The sequence below is a fragment of the Hoplias malabaricus genome, chromosome 18 (genome assembly GCF_029633855.1).
Source record: "Hoplias malabaricus isolate fHopMal1 chromosome 18, fHopMal1.hap1, whole genome shotgun sequence".
Classification (NCBI taxonomy): domain Eukaryota; kingdom Metazoa; phylum Chordata; class Actinopteri; order Characiformes; family Erythrinidae; genus Hoplias; species Hoplias malabaricus.
The window spans coordinates 22,962,596-22,986,415 of record NC_089817.1 but is presented as its reverse complement, the minus strand read 5'-3'; the positions used below and the strand labels follow the sequence as shown (position 1 = coordinate 22,986,415).

At 36.0% G+C, this 23,820-nt stretch overlaps 1 protein-coding gene across 1 annotated transcript in view; it reads right to left on the bottom strand.

Moving 5' to 3' along the window:
- grk3 (G protein-coupled receptor kinase 3) overlaps nucleotides 1-23,820 on the bottom strand; it is a 59,028-nt gene that overhangs the window by 32,534 nt on the left and 2,674 nt on the right. The window contains exon 2 of the mRNA XM_066650152.1: nucleotides 13,620-13,696. Coding sequence (XP_066506249.1) covers nucleotides 13,620-13,696 — 77 coding nt within the window. The remainder of the gene's footprint in view (nucleotides 1-13,619; nucleotides 13,697-23,820) is intronic.

Genomic DNA, 23,820 nt, shown 5'->3' with positions numbered 1-23,820 from the left:
CACTTCCCCTTGCATGGTTTCAATATCAATCTCTTAGTGCTAGCTGCAAAAGTGTGAGAATGTGTGAGTGTGAGAGAAAAGAACACAACGAAAACGAGATTGTGACCATTTCTCATGTCTCCAGACCATCTCACACTGCCCAAACTAAGGGTGGGGGCTGTTTCTTTTTTCTCCTTTTAAATCATATGAAATATTAGTGAACAAACGCTCTGTGCCAGAGCTTCTGTTGCGGTCTGCTGTTGCTCATTGTGGCCTGGCTGGTGAGATGTCCCACCACTCTTAAGTATGACTACATGCGATGAATCAGTCTAACAGGCGTCAAGAAACAGGCACATGCTGCATTGCTGAGTGGCAGCCAAGCTCTGCAGAATCAGAAGCTGTTGACAGGAACATGCAGTGGGCTGCCATTTATTCTGTAGCACTGGAGAGCAAAAGGTCAAACTGTGTATTATGCATCAAAAACAAGTAGTGAGAGTGCAGCACTGAATAATAATGGTATAAATCTACCACGGCAAGCCCCATATATACCTGTCATCATATGTGCTTTTAACAGAGTGACCAAAAAAAAAAACAAATAAAAAAAAAAAAACAATGATGTCTTAAAATTTGCATCAAATTTGCCTCTGATGTTCTATAACATTGAACAAATTACTCCTGTCACAAGAAGACATGAAAAGGTTATTGGTTTCAGTGTAAAACTTCCTGCAGGTTAGTGACACCATTTTACTGTTACTACCACAGTTAAAAACCTCACATAAGTTAACCAAAGTTAGGTAAAACCTCCCAGACACAGCACCTGATGTGGTGGTAATGGCCTAACTGTTTATGCTCTTGTAAACACATGCGTGGATGTAGAAAAGGGCTGGTTTAGTCATTCCATTTCACTTTTAACAAACAAGCCTAGCCTAAGGCAAAAAAGAAACTCATTCCAGCCAGAATTACAAACTCACTGGCCTTCCCACCATGAATCGTATCGTGGTACATTCCAGCATAAATGTAGATACAATAATGATTGCTTCCCCACTATTCTCAATTTAAAGAGGTGAAGTTCTGAGGCTGTTTCTACCTTAAACATTCTGCCGCCAGCTTTAACATTAAATTCCATCTTAAATCCTTCAAGCAGTGTCCTTTGTGCTCAGGGAGCGATTTGAAATAAACATGCCTCTTAAAAAAAAGGACCTCAGCTTTCTCTTTTAGTAAACTTCCACAAAAAGAGTAAAACTGAGGTTTATAAATTTATGGTTACATATTACCTGTTCACATGTTTTTACAGCTCAACGTGAGGCAAACAGAAAAAAACAGCAGAGATTATTGTTGATTTAGGTCTATTTTTGTTTAAACCATATTTAAATAAAGTATACAAAGTGCTGTTAAATGTTATTCAATACAAAATGTGGGAAAATGCTTTAACACTTTTAGAAATGTTCAGCACATTTTAACAATACTGATAATGACGATATTAAATTTCTATTCCATTTCAGGGCAAGTCTCAAATATAATGTAAGGTCATAGAGTGCACACACACACAACACTTAGCACTGCAAACAATGGACAATTGAACTGTGCACTGTGTTTGTGTGTGCAGGCTTTCTCTGTACTATAAGTCTTAAGGAGCTCCTTGAATTAAATTAGGGTATTGTTTCTAAAAATAATACTGCCAGTTGACTGCAGCACATGTACTACTGTGCAAAATCAGGTCTAACTTTCATTTTTAATTTATAGTCAAAACAGCAATTAAAGACAAATACTTTAGCATAAAATTATATATTTTTAAAAGAGTACTTAACAGAAGTCTGAAATTAACACCTTAAATAACAGATCAAATATTTATCCATATTTATTTTGTTCTAACAACAAGCTTATATGACTTCCAGGAGACTTTCTTTCAGTTTTTCATGGGCATTGAGTGCAAGACATGTTCTTTTATGGTTTTGACAATCCATTTACCCAATTCAATTATTTTAAACATTGGGAACCTGTGGTCTAAAACCACTGGCAGCTTCTTTGACTTACGTTAGTTTATTTCACTTTAACAGCTTTTCTTTAATAACAGCTTTGTGATAACATTGACTTGAACTAAAGCAAAGGGGTAATTGAGCTTTGCAGACTACTAAATAAATAGATGATAGGAAAACATAAAATATTTATTTATTTAAAAAAATTATACAATTGTCCCATAGTCAAAACTAGACATAAACCCCGTAAGAGACAAAGCATAACTACAAGACCTTAAATAAGCGGTGGAAAGCCCTTTGGGTGAAACTGACATCTTGAAGAGAAATACATGACATGGTGACTAGCTAGAAGACAATGATTGTGCAATAGAGTCTGTTGCCATTGCTACTCTTGTAAAATGACACGAGACATTCTAGATGTTTACAAGGATCTAGTGCAAATGGAGTCGTTTGGACATGATTTTCCAACCCCCCCGCTTCCCCTTTAAAATTTCAAGCCTGGGTCTTGTCTACCAGACTGACTGGCTCTTCTAAGCCCCGCCCAAAGATTCAGCCTGCTATTGGAAGTGAAGAGCAGTGCTTCAGAGCTGCAGACGAGGGTGTTTGTTCCCAATGATGTTTATATAACTGGCTCTGGTCTACGTGAAGACAGAATGAAGGCCAAAGAGAAAGGAGGTAGGGTAGAAGAAATATGGACTGGGACCGAGAGAACAGGAGAGTTGACACTGGCTTGTCAATTAAGCCTTCCAATTCCAAAGCAATTAAGGGAATATGCGTGATCAAAGAACTGTCAAAACACCAGCATATATGCACTCACACTCAAACTGATTTTAACATAAATGATTAAACAGAAAAGAAACACTAATAAAAAACCCACAAGCATTCATATTTGAGTTGAAAACAGTTCTTACAAACATACTCATGGTAACCAAGGCCAAATGCTTGCATCCAGGGACTGCACCATAAATCATTAATGGACAAGGATGAATCCACATAAACATACTAAAGGTGATAGTAATGTTACATGTAATAATGAGACCTGTATCATCATGCGTGATATCTGTATCCTTTTTTTCTGCCATTTTTTTTAATTCATCCTTTAATTAATTTCATTTTCCTGGTCGCCAAGCAAACAAGGGATTTCTTCAGCGTCCCCATGGCAACCACAGTTGCTAAGCAACACAAAACTCTCCAACATCCATTCCAGAACTCTGACAGATGGAAGAAGAGGGAGATGTGAATGAGGGAGGAGGAGGGGTGGCGGGAGCTAGAGAACAGGAGGAGAGAGAGAGAGAGGTGTGTGTTATAGAGAGAAGTTGCGGAGCATGGTGAAGATGTGTCTCCTTTTCTGACACTCCTTGGTCTGCCCTTTCTCTCTAACACTGCAACATAATGGAGCGGAATCTGTTGCCTACATTAAAGCAACTGTGCATCATGACAAAAAGAAAAGTGATAGATAGGAGAGGGAATAAGGGAGTGTATACATTTCTGTGAGTAAGATGCAGTTTGCGTTTGTGTGTATCTGAGTGAGATTTCCTCAGCTTGTTTCTGACAGCTCTGGCTCATAGTGATGCTACTATTTCCATCAATAAAGGGGGAGGGGAAGTATAGAGAGCGCAAACAAGAGGCGGAGACATGGACACTATTATAAGCACTGGATGGAGTGCGAAGAGAGCAGGCAGATGTAAGCAACCAGGAAAATAAAAGGGGCAGGAAATGAGGAGTGGGCTGATTAACTCATAAATGTCCCTTAGCAGTACTTAGCAGAGTACTGTGCAGCAGAATACATCATTAACTTGTATCATTAGACTTGGGTCCAGCAGTAGGATTAGATTGTCCCTTTGAGTTAATCATTGCAAAAATAAATAAATAAATAAAAATCATCAGTAAAATCCTGAGTTTGTCAAATCAGTAAGTGGTAGAGCACAAGACCACAACAATGAATCCAGAAACAGTTTGCATGTTGGCCTAAGCCAAGCAGTCGATCAAGGAGGTCACTGGGGAAATAAGCTACCGGTAGACCCAAGCACTAGAGAATCATAAACCATAGCCTGAAAGTGTGACTCAAGATGTGTTTTTATCTGTAGATGAATCTCACTTACTCACCCCTCACATATATACTGTACTTCAGTTAGAAATTACACTAAAGGGGCACTAATTATTATTTACATATTAACTTTTAGGGACCGCTTCACAAAGCATGATACTGTGTTTTGTATAAATGACACTGTGTGGGGTTGTTTTGTTTTTACTGGTAAAAACAATTTGCAAGTACTTCAGCCGTGATATCCTGGGTTTCATGAGAAAGACCCACAACTTGCATAGCCTTGTATCAAACAGTGTATCTGTGCTAGGTTTTTACTTGATTGGAGGGGGAAAAAAAAATAAACAAATAAAAGGATTGAATAATGGAACTAATAATAGTCCTAAATGCATATAAATACTGCAACTTGTCGATTCTGAAAACTTGGGGGAAATGTTTACATATTATTGCAGTCAAAGGTAAACATGTATCTCCAAAATAGCACTTTTATAGGAAGAGTGCTAAAAGTGCTTCTTAGCTTTCAACAGATGTCCGTGTAAAAAGATTTGATGCCAAGTAATTCTGGAAAATGTTTATTGAAGATGTTTGTTTGGACTGCAAAGATTTGTTCTTCAGAGAACATTATTCATGTCCACAAAAATTGTGTGATGCTTCTCTTTATAACAAGGTTTCCACCTTTAGTTAGTTATGGCACTTGGGTTAGCAAGTTGGATATGGGACGTCGTAACACTGAAACAAGAACAAACAATGTCACTGCTAAAGCAGTGCTGCTATTTTGGCTTTTTTTTTTTTTTTTTTTTTAGCCTAGATTACATACCAACCACTGCTTGATCAATGAAACATCAATGAAATCATTTGATGACAAGAGCTGTAAACACAATCACATATCAACACTGACAGATTTGGATGCAGGGACAAATATAAACTGCACTGCAAAACCAAGTGCGAGCACTAAATGGTTTGCAAGCACAAAAGAATAAACATAAACACACACATTGCAAAATCTGAGTGCCAGCAGTAAAATTCTGAGCACAGGCAATACAAATCTAGGCAAGCACATATTCTGCAATAGAGTATCTAAACTCCATAAGTGCTCTATGAGTAGTACCCTCGCATTGTAAATGCTGCCATAAAAACCTCGCAAATATGATGACGGAAAAAGGCAACAGCATCTTCAGGGCAGGAGATTATGTCTTCAATGTAATTCAGAATGACAGATTGCTGCATTAGCACTGAAATCAAATATACTTTAATATGAATATGAAAAACGAGATGCTAAAAAAAAAAATAAATAAATAAAAAAAAAAAAAAAAAAAAACTGAGGTTCAACAGTTAGTTATGCTGCAACTTCCCTAAGCGGAGTTGGCAGCTGTGGTGGCCCAGAACAACAACAAAAGAAAACCTAGAGGCTTATATTCTATGCATAATCTCATGAAAATTACATAATATAATCCAATTTTGCACTGCATTACCAATGTGATACAGAGTTTTATACATTATAATGGTATTTAATATTTATGTATGAGTTATAAAAAAAACTTGAATTCACAAGATATTTTCCTGTAAACTGTTAGCACATAAAAAAAAATGCACACAATTTTCCTACATAAGACACCATCTAAATGTTGCTGTTTTTCTGCTATGACCTCTGCAAATAAAAGTGTCAAGTTTAAAAGGATTACTCATTGAATGAGTAAGTTTGGGGTTGACTAGGAGAAAAGAATGTGAACTCAGATGTGAGGGAGGTAGTGAAAGACCACTGCAGCAGAGTATCAACATATCACAGTAACTGTGACAACTAACAGCATAACACTTGTAGTGGAATTGACAGCCTTATGTACAGTGCATGGGCCTGGTACACTGCCAACAATTCTACAGCAGTGGATGAGAGGCTGTACACTAGTCCAGGACAGAATCAAATAACCTCTAGCCTCCATCAGATGCTCACTCCAAGGGAGGGGGGGGTCAAGCAAAGGCTCAGTTGCCAAATTTGCAAGGTGCAAAAAGTCTACTTCCAGAGCAAATCTGGATCTGGAGACATTTTCCTCATTATTACAAGCCTGAATTTTGATCTACAAACTTGTATCTAAAATTAAGTGGAAAAACCTATTTTATTTTATATAAAAGAAAAAGCAAAAAATAAAAAGAATAAACTATTTTCACTCAATGTAATTCAAAGGAACTCAACATTTCAACTGTATGTTACAGTATGTTACAACTGTATTACCTCATCATTACATTTCATTAGAATGGCCCCAGGCAAAAGTTTCAGCATCATCACCTTGGCCAATACAGATTTATGATTCATTGCTGAATATCTCTTTCATCCAATCAGTCACAATCACAATCACTCTAGGGTTGTTTTTGTTTAGCCAACTGTAACATTATTTTCTTCCGTTTATTAATGCTGGTTTTCATTTGTGTCTTTCTGTATGCAAATCCCCTTTCATTCAGTCAATTCCTTTCAGTTTTGTCCAACTCTGATTTCTATTTATACACCTTTGCTTTGGTGTGCATTTGCTCTTTTCATGGCATATTAGTTTATATTTTCTATTCTGATGCTTTTAGGTCTTCTTTGGTCCACCCGCATGTTTTCCTTTTTAGCCTCCCCATTTTGTTTAAACTTGCACTAATTCTTAAACACAGCTGGTTGCAAATAACCAATATATTGTGCCACGCTCTGCTGGCTTTTTTGAATCTGGCTTTTTGAAGGAGTTTTATAACCTCTCCTTAATTTCACAGGACAAATTTCTTGTTAGGGCCATGTTTTGCTTCCATTAGTCAAGTTAAAAAAAATTGACCAAAAATTGGTCTGTGAGCAATTGTTTCAAATACTGCAAACTAATTACAATTTTTGGAATTGTGCCAGTATTCATTTTTGAGGTAATTCCCCATTTATTCTCAGCATTTAAAAAAAGTCCAGATGCTTCACAAGATGCTTTACCCATCTGTGAAAACCTTGTTTCTCATCACCAATCTTTAACTACAACAAAGGTGTCAAATGTACTTTTATATAGGCTGAAGCTTAACAAAAATGTCTGTTTATATCAAACAGTTTTGGACAGTGAATTTATCAGGTAAGGCCAAACAACAGTCTATAGCACTAAGGGGAAAAACAATAGCATACTTGAGCAGTTGATAATCATCTACAGAATCACAAGACTATAATTCATGAAACAGCATTTTAAACTGAGACTTGACAAAGCATTGTGAAAATGGAGACAGAGGTATGTCAAATAGATCTTCACACTTCTATCCTTCAGTAATTAATCTGGAGATCATATACATGGAAGCCATCAGTTATTATAAAATAAAGTAATAAAAAATAAATAAACAAATAAAAAAGAAAGAAAGAAATAAAACCTCACAGTTTCCACTGGTCATATGCAAATTGCACACATTTGTCATTCAAATTGTAGTGCACTAAAATAGTCATGATGATACAGTGCAGTACATTAATAACAGGAGATACTTTCTTCTTTCAAACAGCAATGACTATTTCTTTATAAATATTTTATCTCCAAGTTCAAACAAGAACAAAACTATAAATACCAACTGATAATAAAAATAAATATGTACAGATATACAAAACAAACCAAATATATAAGAGTAATACTAAAACCTTCTTAGAATTGCAGCATTTACATTATTTTAGTTTCTGCAATTGCAAAACAATTTATATCTTAGAATCATGTTTTCAATAGAAAAAAATGGATTACAGATAACCAACTCTTTTCTAGATATATTTTTTTATTGAAAATACACTCTTTGAATGTTTTGCATTACATTTTTAGGTGTGTATGATTCTTGCAGTGGTGAAATTTCAATTAATTTCATGAATTTAGAGTTGTAATATTAGAAACACACATTTTTCCATCTTAAATGTTTGTATCTCAAATCAGGTAATGACATCAGGTCTTCATAAGGATATAGGTAACTGAGGTTGCATGTGTTTGGTGCAAAGCCGGTGCCTCCTGTTATGCACAAGTTTAGTGTTCCAATACTGATTTGGATAAGAACAGATCTGTAGTAACTTATGTTTTCAGTTGATGTGAGATGTAGTACCGCTGTACATCGTATTGTCTATCTTTATACATACCTGTTACAAACCAAGAATAAACAAGTCAATGAGTATTTTACAGCACTAGTTCTATATAATAACAGCAGAATGACACCTTACTTTTGGGGTAGTAATGCTGTTGCAAATTTAAATATTTAGTAAGAAACTATGAACCTTGTTGAATTTATGTTTAAACATTACCCACTTATAATTGAACTGTGAAGTGCAACAATTTCCTTTACATGACTTATAACTCTGACATGCAGCTGGGCCATTTATTATTAGAAGGGGGGGGGGGGCAGCACTTCCAAGATTGGCTTATGTTAAATTTGAACAGAAGAGAATGTGAACACTTACACAAACCCTACTGAGAAACCTTCAAGTATTAATCTACAAATAGACAATTATTCTAAGCAATTTAATAAGGTCTTACTTTTTTATGGTGATGACCTACAGTTTCATCACTATTACTGGAAACATTGAACTATGCGGATAATCAGGCATTTTTTTGCAGCACTGCTGAGATTTCTACTGTTCCAAAACACTGAGAACTAAATAGTTCAAATACATTTAGTTCAAATGTTTGTTGTGGATTTACTTCTTTTTAAGTTTTGTTGTGTACGTTTAAAATACAGCAGCACGCTACGCAGTGGACAAGTGATAGATGTGCTTAGCACTGTTGTCTCTTTTTCTATGGTTACCACGTGAAGAAAGGTGAGCCCCTGTTGGATGTTGTCTGAGAGCTCTGCTAAGAGGGGCAGTTCTGTCTCTTCACATAAGGAAAGCAGAGATGCCACTAAGATAGCAAAACTGTAAGCCACATCCCACGTAACAATTGTTATCTTTTATTATACCACAGTTAGTTCCATCCCTGCAATGTGATTGGCTGACAGACCGTCCGTATCTGTATCTGGCTGGCCAAAAATCCAAAACGAGACACGCAGACACTAATATTTATGTCACCTACCCAGTGGAGGACAGTAACAAAGTATATGTAATTTGTTACTGTACTTAAGTACTTTTTTCAAGTATCTGTACTTCACTGAAGTATTTCCATTTTGGGCAAAAATGTAAAAAGTAAAACTATTTATTTTTACTCAACTACATTTCAAACTCAAATATCTTACTTTTTACTCCACTACATTTTTAAAGTCTACAGTTAATTTTTGGTGTGAATAAAACCGTAACGTGTCTGAATAAATCTCACTGCTTCACAATCTCACTCTCCACGTAACGCACAGCTGGCTCTGTTGCTAGGAGACGAACGAACACAGTCGCCACACTAAAACAAGTGAAAATGTTTCTCTGCCTAAAACCAATAATACCAAAAGGTAGAATTTTTTTTTTTTATCAACCGTTGTGCGAATTTGAGACTGTAAGCAATCACTTTCAGTTCTTAGAACCATTATGAATTAACAAAATGATTTGTACCGTTTAGTATTTGAGTAATCAGAAACCACTATTCATACATATCTCACCGAGTGTGTGTGCCAGTTGGAGATTTATTAAACATAATACATGAAGAGAGGTCAAAACTAGAAGAAACATTCCAAAACACAAAAATCAGTACAGTTCCATGTCCAAAAGACATAAGTATCAGGCAAAAAGTCAAAACAGTAGTTTGATTAAAAAAACAGAAATAGCTCAAACTATACTCTGTAACTATATAGACTAAACAGAGATTAAAGGAACACCATATTTTTACAGCTTTAAAATTATTGTGATGCTTCAAAGACCTGTAATAGGGAGAGGCTCTACCGTTGCTACTTTCAGCTCAGCACTGCAGAAACTGCACTATGAAACTTTTGGATGAGTATAGGAAACCACCGCTTCCCTGCCCCTCCCTACCAATTTCAGCACAGTGCTGTAAAAGTTAATTGTACTAGGGAGAGCCCCAGGACACGAAAAATCCCCCACATCTTACCTAGTATTTGAGTAAAAATCTAATGTTATGCACAAGTGTCCTATGCCATTGTGAAAGTTTAGTGTGTTGGCGTCTGCGTCGCTCTGCAATTACACCACCAAACCACGAGGGCTGATTCTTAAACATTCATTCATTCATTCATTCATCATCTGTAACCGCTTATCCAATTCAGGGTCATGGTGGGTCTGGAGCCTACCCAGAATCACTGGGCACAAGGCAGAAACACACCCTGGAGGGGGTGCCAGTCCTTCATATTGCGACACACACTCACACCTACGGACACATTTGGGTCACCAATCTACCTAGCAATGTGTTTTTCTGGAGCATCCGGAGGAAACCACACCTAACTCCTCACAGTCACCCGGAGCGGGACTTGAACCCACAATCTCCAGGTCCTTGGAGCTGTGTGATTATGACAGTACCGGCTGCACCACCGTGCCGCCCCTATTTCAAACATCTTTGTTAATATTTAGTCTTAATATGCAAGAGTTAATATTTCTGGACTTTTGCTGTTCGTCTGACAGCAGAACAATCACAATCGTTATAGTCTGCGTTGACACAACGAGTAACATGTCTGGAGAGGTGTGAATCAGGCCATGCTGCCTACCGCATAGGTTCAACACAGAAGTATTAATTGGGCTTAATAATCAGGAGAGAGAACCTCTGTTGGTTTGGAGGGGCAGCACAACGACTGGAGAGAGACACTATTGTATTTTCAACTACAATGTGTTAAGAAAGAGGCTTGTTACAGTAATGATAACAGAGAATTAAGAGTCATAATATGCCATAGTACTTTACTTTCGATACTTAAGCACATTTGACTGTAAATACTTTTGTACTTTTACTCAAGTACAGATCTACAACAAGGACTTCTACTATTACTGAAGTAATATTTTACATTGTGTAACTGTACTTTTACTCAAGTACAATGTTCTGTGTACTTTGTCCACCACTGCACCTACCTCAATGAAGTTACTGCACGTTCCCCCCTTTGCAACAGTCATTCTAGGCCAAAATTAAGCATCTTGGTTAAACATGGTTGGAGGACGATGCTGGGCTCACTATGTGAAAGGACTGCTGGTCCCCCTCTGACATATTCTGATAGACAGAAGTAACTTTTCCTGGCTTTTGTAGCTAATGATCTCAGATATTTAGCTAGCTTATTGATGATATCTCTAAACACTTCAAAGCCAAGCTCCTGGAGCTGGGTTGTTTACATTGCCATTGTCAATTGCCACTGTCAATCGTTCTGCAATCTAACATGATTTTGCAGTCATGAGTGGAGAGAATCTTGGAACTTTTGGGGCATATAACTAAACTATTTTAACACTCATTTACTACACATATATATATTTTAATGTAACACTGGTATATGTTAATTCCATGGTATATATTTAGTATTAAAATAAAATGTTCTATATTTAAATCAGAATCAATCCAGCATTTAACCATCTTCATGAACAAATAACCACCACCAAAAAAAAAAAAAAACACCATAATACTAATAATAAGAATAGTAATTTAATATAGTGCTTTTCCCATTGCTTATATATATATATATATATTTTAAAGTTGGAGGCAGATGAAAATTTTGTGAAGGTGTAAGCTGAGCTTTAAAGAAGAAAAATAAAGGACAGAGAAGAAGAGACTGCAAAATATCATTACCCACATCACTAAAGAAAATCTGAGAACCTTTGAGGAAAAACTGCATAATCTCACCAGGGACCTGAGACCTAGAATAAGTTAAATTAATCAAAGCCTGCAGGGCTGGTTTGGTCCCTTGGTACATTTAGTGTTGGCACTCTTCCCAAAGAAAGTGACAGTTTTCACATATTCAGAAATCAGACAAGTCTTCAGTAATGTACTTTCTGTAATTTAAGTTTAAACAAGCACCATATTAAAACTAAAACTTTCCACAGATAATCTGATGAGATATTTGACTGCTAAGATGACTAATGGTGAACTACAAATGAGGAAGCCGTCTATCTTGGAAAGAACAAAGACACATCTGACTATAAGAGACATTTTAGGTGATGGACACATTTACAGCCTTTTCAGAAACTGTGCACGCTGATGACTCAGCTTTACATTACACAGGTTTGTGGGTTTTCTTGTTAAAAGACTATTGTTTTACCTAGGAATCTTCCAGTGCTGCACAGTTTTGAGTAGTCTTCATAACTTCAGCCTCATACAGCTTAAGAATGGTTTTTAAATGAGTTCAAAACAGATGACAGGAAGACAAAAGACCTGAGACTCCGCTTAGTGAACATAAATAAACCCATTCACACAATAGGCCTAATGCTGCATTCATATTGAAAGCGGAGAAAATACAAATGCTCGCGGCCACAAATGCTGCTCTCACCATGTGACTCTAGGGCGTTTCCACTTGAGAGCAAGACAGCAGCAAGTTTGATTGCACTGCATGCTCTTGCGTACAGGCGCCAATTTAAAGTGTGATCAGATAGTGTACAATCTACTTGCATCTAACAGAATCAAAGTTCCTTAATTATATGTAACATGTAAAAAAATAATAATAATAACAATAAAACAAACCATTAAGAATATTTACATTTTCTTCCAGTTTAGGCCTCCAATGTGCTGAAATGCCAAATGACCTTCATCTGTCTCAGGAAGATGATTCTACACGTATTTTATTCTTTGTGCACTAAACAAACACTTAACGTTTTCACAGTGAGGCTTTGCTAAGTTGTCAGTTCACAAAGCAAAAAATATTACTGTTGTCATCATATCATTATAAAACCCCAAAGATGGTGTCTTCACCCACACCTCATTTTTTATTGAAGTATATAAACACAGACTTCATTTAGCATTAAACTCATATACTTATGGAATCATCAGCAACCATTTCTATATAAATTAAGCAGAACATATCTTTGTGCACATGTTTACAAAAAATGTTCAGAGGCTTGTTTCTGGTTGGTAGTTACTGCTTATTTTCTGAGTGGTGACAGTATTTAGTACTAACAAAATGCTATGCAATGTGTACAATTTATATAGTATGTAGCATATGTATTAATATGTAAACACAGACGGTAAATACCTTCACCCTTTAGCTTAAAAAAATAGCAAAAACTGAAATACACTGTCTTTCTCAAACAGTTTTCCATTACCACAGACTGTTTAAGTAGACTAACTGGCAGCTAACAGCATCCAAACTGTGCCTTTTTTCTGTTATTTTTAAATAATAAACGTTCTTTCACAGTAAACAGCAGCCAACTGAAGAAGGCAACAGAAACTGTAAATCAAGGTACCTCTAAATATCTTTGTAGTGTAACTATGTAGGAATAAACAGTTGTAAATTCATCCATCACTAGTGTGCTATATTGTCAAAAATGTATTTCTTTTTAATCATCATATATCCCTAGTTTATAATAAGAGAAAACACTAAAAAGTACAAAGTAATCTTTAAAAAAAAAGCAAAAGAGCACCCCTGTGCTGCAGCTACACAAGCCAACATGTTCTTGATCCCACACAACAGGTCAAGCTTAAAGGAACTGAAGGTTTCAGAAAGAAAACAACAAAGAGTTTGAGCTAGTTTGAAAACAGGATGGTAATGTCTTCTTGGAAGAAACAGCAACACAGGATTAATTAAATACAAAATTCTTTGCAACTTACCGATCTTCTGATTGAAGATTTTGTCAAAAGTGAGCTCATCTCTCTCTTCCAAGTACTTCTGCATTACACTTCGAATACTGGCAAAAACAGAACAGAATGAAAAAGTTGTTAAAATAAGCTAGCCACAAAATTAAACCCTATACAATCCAGTGACAATATTGTGTCCTGGCAAAGTAGTGTACACTCAAAGAAGAAATGTCAGAACCCAGCACACCTGCATCATACTAAACCTATTTCCATCTTGTTAGCTGTACTCATAAGAGTATGTACACAACCACTTGTTATTTGCTTTCCAATCTTACCCAGATCTCTTCCCAGTGGAGGGCACTGCTCTCTGCCCTGAGAGAGGGTGTTAATGAGCACTACGTTTGGGAGAATGAATCAATTAGCACCCCCTCCAAGGGTTCATTATCACCCAGCCATAGTCCTACTGAGAATCACAATGCAGGTCAAGGGAGAGACATCCCTGGCGCATTTGTATGGCTCTGTGCTTGGCCAAAGCAAGCGCCAGACACTAAAGCAGCAGGTCTTAATTCAGGGCTCAAATGTCATTTATGAAGAGAAATCCATGAGGAGCCTACATTATGTCCTGTTTACCAGGAATTCACGACATTTATTAAGGCTGGGTAATATGATGATATTTATAGTTATTGGGACAGATGATTTCACAATAAGCATCCAGTTGCTTTTCTAAACATATCATGCTTTATGTCAGTGGTTCTAAAACACTCAGCAACTGCATGCCTTAATCAAAAGACTTTTAGTGCAGCGCTAGAGTCAAAATATTCTAATATCTAACTGATGTCGCAAAAAGTAAAAAGGTTAAAGTGCCATTTTTCCATCCCTTTAAAGTTTCAGTTTAGGGCTACATGTGAGAAGGACAAAAAAAACACAATAAATATTTTATTTGTAAAAAGGTTCATAAGAGCCTGTATATCGTTGCTGTCATAAGAAAAATATTTTTTGTCCATTTTAAGTTTACTAAATCTTTTGAACACAGCAGCTGTCTATTTTTCACAAATTTCATGACGAATGGACCAATAGAAATGCTTGAAAAATTACTTTTTGGAAGACAATCTTTTTACATTGTCTTCCATTGAAATTTAATAAGCTTGTTGGGACACACCAATTTAGAATTTAGGCCGATTCAATAACTGATTATTAGCACCTTGAAGTAGCCGATGCCCATAATAACCGATAAATATTTCTTTTTGTAATTAAAGCAAATTCACATTGGATTAAAGCAAAACAATTTCTTCTTGTCATAGGACAAGCCTTTTTTCAGCATTTGTACATTCCTGTACTTTTTAAATGTTATTCTTTAAGTTTATTGGGTGTAGTTCATTTATAATTTTATCAAAGATTTGCTTCTGGTTCTGCATGAATGGTTTCTAGAGGGGTGCTAATTATTTCAACACCGAATTTGTTCTGGAGAGCAAAGGAGAGAGAGGCATAAATCAGCTCAGAGGGAACGAGGGAGAGAGTGTGTTAGCAATCATTTATCACCGTGTTTCAGTAATAAATTCAGACACTGAATGACTTTATTTTCATGTGTTTTATATAAGAAGGGTTCCTGCACTGTGGTGTTTGAGAGTATCTTACTGTCATTTAACCTGCTGTGTGTGTTTACACCCCTATCTGTCTGTGTGTGTGTGTGTACACCTGTGTGTGCATGAACTGAACGTCGATCATATTTTAAATTCATTTTCACCACAGAGAAATTTAATCCCAGAGACTGCTGTCTGCAGAAAATGTGAAAAATTAGCAGACAGCAAAAAAAAAATAATAATTTTTTACAGGCATCAATGCATATGCACAAGCACAAAAAATGCGTCATGTTATTGATTGTAATATCGGCTAAAATATCGGACGGTAAGAATAACTAAAGAAATCCACATCGGCAAATAATATATCGCCCACCGATATATTGTGTATCACTAGTTTTGTCCTTCTCTTATAAAAAGTTAGCATTTTATTGACACATTTTTCTTTGGACAGGTTTGGATGATATGTGCAGGAGTCCATGTGCAAATATTAAAAACTAAATATGTTATTATTAAAAAGTATATAAGAATGAAAGAGCAAAGCAAAAATGATTTGAAAGACTGTTATTGGCAAATAACAAAAGCTATGAAATTCAAGCAAGCAAATGGCCAACTTATGGGTAACACCAAAACCAACCAAACATCTGTACGTTTTCTGTGACAATCACAGTTAATTACCACTTAAAACAGCTATGGTAAAAGTGAAAGATATCTAGTAAATTTAGTGCTGTACCAACTTTATGTTTATGCAATATAAAGATTTGCTGTCATCTATAAACCAGTTTTTTTTTTTTACTTTTACATTTTTACAGTCTATTAGTCTTCAAGTGATGTAGAATTTCTAATGAGAACACAAAACGTAGACACACAACAGACGTAGATTTTCAGCCTGGTAAAAAACATTTTATTTATTGCATTATTATAACTTAGGTCCTCATTTGTAATGTGCTGTCCTCTGTACCAAATAGACTACATTTAGTTTTACACGACCAACCTCTCACTATGAATGTTCTGATGTCTGCAAAGGACCATATTTCACACAGCCATATTTTCCTACATGATTTACAAGTCTTCCTTTCTTTTGATGAACAACTGAAGCAAAACAAGCTAAGATTTTGGTTATGCAGTACCACATTCAAATTAAAGAATCATTACTGAGAATAAAGCCTCAAGAATAATAATAATAGTCAACAAAAGTATTTAAAATATGAAGCATGCTATAATTATGATTTTAATTAAAAGATTATTTGATACTATGCAGATTAGTGGGGCAGCAGATCAGCTGTATTGGTAAAACAAGGTTGGCCTGCTCTCACTACACTCAGATAATCTGCATTTTAATTTGTACATTAGTTTCTAAACTAAATTACACATGCTTTTACGAAGGGACAAAGAGTGGGTGAACTCAGTAAAAAAAATGTGAACATTACTCAGCAATCAGAACTGCTGCCATAACCTTTGTTCGGAAAAACATAGCAAACACAGGGATATGTAGAATACTGCAGCTTCACAGGCAAGTTGCCTATTACAGTTCTAAAACAAGGTCAGAGTGACTGATCCCTGTTACTAGACATTGTTGTAAAAAGCCAAAAAATAAAAATAGGTATACTTTAATTATACATCAGTCAATCCGTGCAAAATGGCCTGCTTTTAGAAGTGAGAAAACAGAAATAGAAATCAGAAAATCATTTTATCCCTCAGTCTCATTTGTTTTGTCTGCATGTCCTTGTATACAACTGCTCTCCTGTAATTAATTTCTATTCATCTTCTGTTGTTCATCCCGTTTATTCTAACAATCCCCAGTCTCTTCCACTTTTTTCACTCTCAAACAATACTGGCTGCTACTCCCAGCCCCTCAAACACTTGCAGTAATGCCGTCAAAATCTCACGTCTGTGCCAGCGGGCTTAGCCTCCACCCGAGGAGAATGTCACAGTGCTGCGCTAGCTCTACAAACCTGCATTCAGTCTACTCTACACACCAATGACAAAATGTCTTTTATTTGTTACCACTCACTTTTTTTAACAACTGACTTTTTCAAAATTCTTACTACCAGCAATTACATTGTCCCTCTCTACTATGTAGTTTTGGGGATATCGTGCATCTTTCCTATTGTCAGTTAATTATTTTAATGTTCTGGAAACACTGAACTTTTCTGTCACATTTATTCTTAAAAATCGAAAAACCTAGAAAACCTTACATGCATAGGTGTCTTAAGCCTAATGACTTCATTAAAATTCATTTAAATTAAAAAAAGATTATATACATCTTATTTTCATTTGCTATGTTGGTATTCACTTCCCTATTAAGTATTCAGAAGACCTAACTCACAATTTTTACACTAGCTGCTAGTTAATAATGAACATCATAAGCATTAGCAAATCAGGTCGTGTGTCAGTTGTTACCAATATCTACTGGCAAGAACTGACACATGACCTGGTGCCAATGTTTGAGAGGTGATAATCAACCACAGTATGTGTGGTGGAAATAACTAACAGCAATTTTGCACAGAAAAGCACTTTACTATAAAATACACTCACAAGACACACCCACCGCAACAATGACACAACTATTGTAAAAATGACATACTGTAATCATGACATTTCAGATTCTGAAAGCACACACTGGGAATCAACTATAGAGATTTTTACAAAAGCTTTGTAAAAGCGGAGTTTGTTAACATTATCAATGCTACCAAGTCCCTTCAACTTCTCACACACACTTTGTTTTTATGGCCATTGGCCTGCACTTTGTAATTTTACAATTACAGACTGTGGCCCATCTGTTTCTCTGCGTACTTTGTTATCCCCCTTTCAGATGGACCCCCCAAAGGGCAAACATTATTTGGGTGGTGGATCATTCTAAACGCTGCAGTGACATGTTGGTGGTGTGTTAGTGTGTGTTGCACTGGCACAAGTGAATCAGTTTTTTTTTTTTTAAAGATTGCCCACTGTCTGGCCTTTCTATTAGAAAGGCCTCGCTCATTAGTTTAGCTTGATAGATGTAAAGCCAGAGAGAGCAGCTCATTCGTTGATTCACAATATGTACTGGTCATCCTCTAATTCTTCACCAGTGGTCATACTGATGGTGTTTCAAATGTGTGTTGCACTGCTGGATCAGACACAGCAGCGCTCCTGGAGTGTTTAAACATCTCATCATAACTGGTGGACTGAGAATTGTTCAACAACCAAATATATCCAGTCAACAGTCTGCAATAACGGTTAAACCACTGTCGTTGTCTCTACATATACAAGGTGAAAAAAGGGAAAAATAAATAAATAAATAAATAAAAACATTTTGGTCTGTCCAATAGCGTGGACAAGAAATAAAAATCTAGCAACACTGTTGTATCTGATCCACTCATACCAGCACAACACATCCTTACACCATCACTATGTCAGTGTCACAGCTGAGACTGATCTATCGCCCATATAATACCTGTTTTGGGGTGGACTTAATCATTGAAAACCAAAGTAAAACGTGTCAACAAAGTATGTATAGCAACAGATGCACTACATTCTGTACACAGAGCTACAAAGGGCACTTATATAGTAAATGGAGACAATAAGTTAGATCAGTTGAAGCAAGGTGAATTGCAGACATAAAAACGGCAATTAATGTTTCTCACAAACAGAAACAATATTTTGTTTAAATATATCTCTGAAGTTAGAACAACACAATTGGTTCTTGTTTAGGAACAGACTGCTGATGTCAAATTTTAAGTCTCTCCTTGCACTCTACAGGTTGCAGAACCAGTTATTTCAAGACCTACAGAGTGTACAACATACAAAGTAAGGAGACATTTGGGAGTGTTAAATATTAATGAACAGCTGTAAATCCATTCAAAATTGGAGCGAAATAATAAACCAAGAAGTCAATCAGGATCAAGTTTTCTGATACGTTATTTATACATATTTTTTCATTTGCAATGGAATTTCAACTTGAAGCACAAAGCTGGTGGGAGAACACTAAGTGCAAATTTCCATATAATTAATCAGTTAATTAACAATTTAAGAGATGTTAAAAGGTTTAAATCATGGATTTAATTCTGCATCAATGGCACTGTCTGTATCTCAGTTTTCTTCTACAGAGAAGGTCGCAGCACATCTGTCTCTCTGTGTTTAGGGTGTATAAACATGTTTATTCTTACAAAATGAAAACGTATATTCTGATTGCTCATTTGGAAACAGGTGAAAAACTGAGGCCTGCAAAATTCTATTCAACTCAACCCTCAACAAGGGTTGAATATTAAAATGGACAAAAGAGACCATCAAATATCCTGCTAATAGTTAATAACAAATGTGGTTAAATGTTCTGAGGGAAACAGTAGTTTTAATGTGTACTACAGGATTAAAGACTGTCTTTTCTTAGGGAGCACTAATACTGCCTAGTACTATCTTTAGCAATCTGTCCGACCAAAATCAATGAGTCACTAAAGCAGCCTAATCACATTCAAGAAGGAAACCTTACCTGTGACCTTGTCCCAAAACTTAACATTTGAAGTATGCTGCAGAACATCTAGACAGATGAGTTTTGGAAACAAGTGCTGTGGACTGATTAAGTTAAAACAGAACTCTTTAGCCACAATTAGCAAAGGTATGTTTGAGGGGAAAAAAGGAACTGCATGTTCACCTTGCCAGCTGTGAAACATGGGGTGGGATTATCATGTTTTGGGTTGTGATGCAGACAGCTACCATCTCATTCTTTACCAAGAGTAACATTAAGACACAATATTGAGGAAAAAAATGACGGCAGCTTTCAACAGAACAATACAAATGTTTTTATTAGCCCCTCTGGTCACAAAGCCAATGAGTCCTTTGGTAAAAATCTAAATGTGCGGCCAGAATTTTATATCATATATATTGCCTATAAAATTGTATTTAAAAATACACACTTTTTGTGGTAAAGTATGCCTGAATAAAAAACATTTTTGTTAATCAGTTGACCTCACTGTTCAATCTCCATTGCCAGCATCTTTGGATTGCTAAAGATCATACCACTGTAACAATGCTCATATTAAAATCTTTGTTCCTGAATTAGTTACTCCCTGCAAAGAAAGATTCTGCAGTGTCTGTTATGGACAATGGAAATATGCTCAACAGTATATCACATTATATCAAAGTTTTCATATATATCAATAGGTATACATCATTATCTATTTCACCTCATTTTCTGCACAGCTAATAACTCTAAATACATATTTCATCAAACCTCGACTTGCAGGCACTGGATGTGTCCCTAACAGCCTCATTTGCTGTCTGCAGTGACTGCATTATGTGTAACTGCCCCATCCACGATTACATCACAATGACAGGCAAAAGTTAACTCAGAATCTTGAAGGAATAAGGCAGTGGGGTGAAAAAACCCACTGGAGTGGCTCTTTAAGATTATATAGATCTCTCAGCTGATTACAAGCCACTGTAAATGCAACGGACATTCCCTGCTTTCAAGAAGCATTAACAAATACTGAGATAATATCCATAAAAGCCTCCAAATGCAAGAAAGGTTATCCACTACAGTTTATTCATTACAAGTTTTTCTAAGATATGTTGCGACTTAACATCCCTGCAAGACAGCTGTCATAGCAAGTACAAAAAGGGGACCTTGTAATTGGCACGCGCCAAAGTCAGCATGGAATCCACCCAAACTCAGTGATATTAGTCCTACAGTTCAAAATAAGTTTCTCTTTTTTACCCCATCTAATTTTCCTAATGCTCCAGACAGCTAGCTGGCTTGCACCCATTTATTCGTAGAAATAAACACAAGAGAGTGTTTGCTAACAGCTAGCAGTCTGGAGCAGTAGGGTATTTATTTGGATTCCTTCTGACATTAAGACCTATACTATAGTTTTTCAATTCCAGTTTTGTACTGAAAGTGACTTGTACAGTAAGGTGAAATCACTGATTAAACAGATCAATTAATCCTAACAAAGTACAGTTGAACTAGGTGTGTTTAAGCACAGTTTAACAATTACTTAACAAAAATTAACCATTTTTCCCCTGGAAATTGGGCCCACCATTTGTCCAATTAAGAAATCTTGACCCATACAGGTCTTAAATAAATCTGATAATTTCAAGTATTAAAATATATTTAAAAATAATAATAGTAATTAAAAAAAGCCATGTTAAATAGTTAAGTGCTGTGTATTGCCTCCCTTAAAGAGCATTTGTTTCTGGGGTTCTGCTTAAAGAAAGACCTCCTCTAAAAAGCTCCATCCATAGTTTGCACACAAACCATCCTGTACTGTCTGTTACACTTAGGTTAGCTCTATTCAGCTAGCCTCAACAATCAGAATGAAGGTCACAACATCAAATACAAGTTAGGGTGTTATGTAACAATTTTCATAAGTATTTACTTTCTAGTAACAACAAATCCTCATTTCTAACATGCATGACCACTCTGGAGCACGTGTGTTTTAAAATGGCATGTCACACAAGCTTCACGTGTAGCGCTAAACCACTGTGAGCTTTTGGCTATTTGTAAAGTCAGGTTTCCTGTAGGTGTTTCTCGGACACTTGAGACATGCATGACAAATATTAGTGTTCACACACCACATCTGCAATAGCCCTCCAAAATCCAAATACATTGACAGCTGATTATTCTTACACAATTGTTATATTTCCAATATTTTGTATAGTCAACTAATATAAGAAGCTATATATTTATATATATATATATATATATATAAATAAATAAATTGCCCATTATGGGAGCAGATTATATATTAGTGTACATATGCAGGATAAAGCAGATTAAAAAAACAAACAAACAAAAAAAATAAATAAATAAATAAAAAACACACACACACACAAAAAAAGACTGTGTGTATAGCCTTCATTTCTTAAACCCTGCTCTCAAAAGTATGTACCTCTTATCATCCACAAGTTAAAAATAAAAATAAAAACCCTGTCTTAATATCATCCATTCAGTTTGCTCTGAGAAACTAATGGTTTCAGGACTTCTCTAAAACGTTACCAATAACATGCAGATATAGACAAATGTGAGTTAATTAATATTCGTGTTTCTGTTGAGCCTTCAAGGCTAGTCAAAGCTGTAGGCCAAAGTAATTTACACTGGACAATAGCAAGGTTTTCCCATGAAGACTAAAAAAAAAGAGCGGGGGGTGAATTTCTTTAGGCTGATTCAAAGCAACAGGTCAAACACAAATTAGGACAAGTAGCAGAAAGTTGAAGCAAATAATTACAGTAAATTCAGCCAAACAATATCAGGTCCATGGACCAATGTAATATTTTCAGAATCACTGACAATGAATCTACTCTGCTCAATTTTTCAGCATTGCCCTCAATTTAATGCAAGCCTTTTTTATTTACAAAATGCATTTAAAGTCAAAAAGAAATAAAGATTGTTCATTCATAAAATGACATATTTCAAAGCAAACCAGAGTACTGAGGTCTTACGAGGACATCTATAGCGCAATGAGAGCTGAGGGTGTTTAGCGAGATATGAAACATGACACTGATCCATTTTGATTTCAGGTTCACTTTAAAATTCAAAATGTTCTAAAAGCTGAGTATGTTGTGCAGTATGTAAAAGTGCAGTATGATCATGACAATAGGTCATTACACAAGCTATAAAATGGTCACTAAAATTCGTATATGAACTTGTTTGATATGCAATAAAATTATAGTCACTACTGGAAAACACAGAAATTTGAAATGTTAACAGGAAAACTGTTCTGAGTTCATTTAAGGGGCTGGGATGATTGAGAATCATTTGGAATCCATAAAACCTCCATCCACAGCAGTAAACTCTGGATGACCAAGAGTAGATCTACAGCAAATGGCCTTAGCACTGAAAAAAAAAAAGAAAATCAACCTTCACTGGGAACAAAAGGCCTGCCTTTTGAAGTAGACCATGCTCACAGTTTAACAAATCTATACATATAGTGCTTTAAAGAATTTTTCATAAGCAATAACTCTCAAAGTAAGAACAGGTCATCTTGGGCCTTAGAGACTCAGTATGCAGCACTCCGAGGTAAAAGTTACCATAATCACATTGCAGTTGTTCATACTGCTGTGAATTATACTTCTCCAGAACTTAATGACAACATTAATACAATTGCCTTGTATCATGGCGTCTGCTGTATAGCTAATTAGATGTGATTCCCATCCCTATTGTGCAGTGAATGTAATGTTTTAACCACTTCCTTTCAAAGTGCACAACAGCTATCTAACCAAGTGCTTGTCTCACATTCACTCACATGGATTGAGGCTTACAAATTGGGTGAAATGAAAATTAAGTGCATAAAAGGAATCCACTTATGGAGTGGATCAAATTGCATTCTGCTACTTAGAGCAGGAGTAAATATCATTGGTAAACTGAAGAGTAAAGGTGAATGCTTGGGATTAAGAGGGTCATGCATTAAACCCAATCTGATTAATCTGTCATGTCAAGGCTGAGCAGCAGGTTAAATCACGAATCCCAACAGAAGCTATTTAGACAATAAGTATTAGGGCAATTCGGAGAGTGGGCTGTCACTGCATAAAAAAATGTTGTCAATTTGTTCACACAGGGACATAATCTACAGGTGATTATTAATGGATTAAATGCAGAGAAGGCTGACCACTTCTAATCCAGTCATTTCAATGCCATTCATGTGTTGTGTGTGTTAATGCTGTATACAGTAATCCACCTTTGA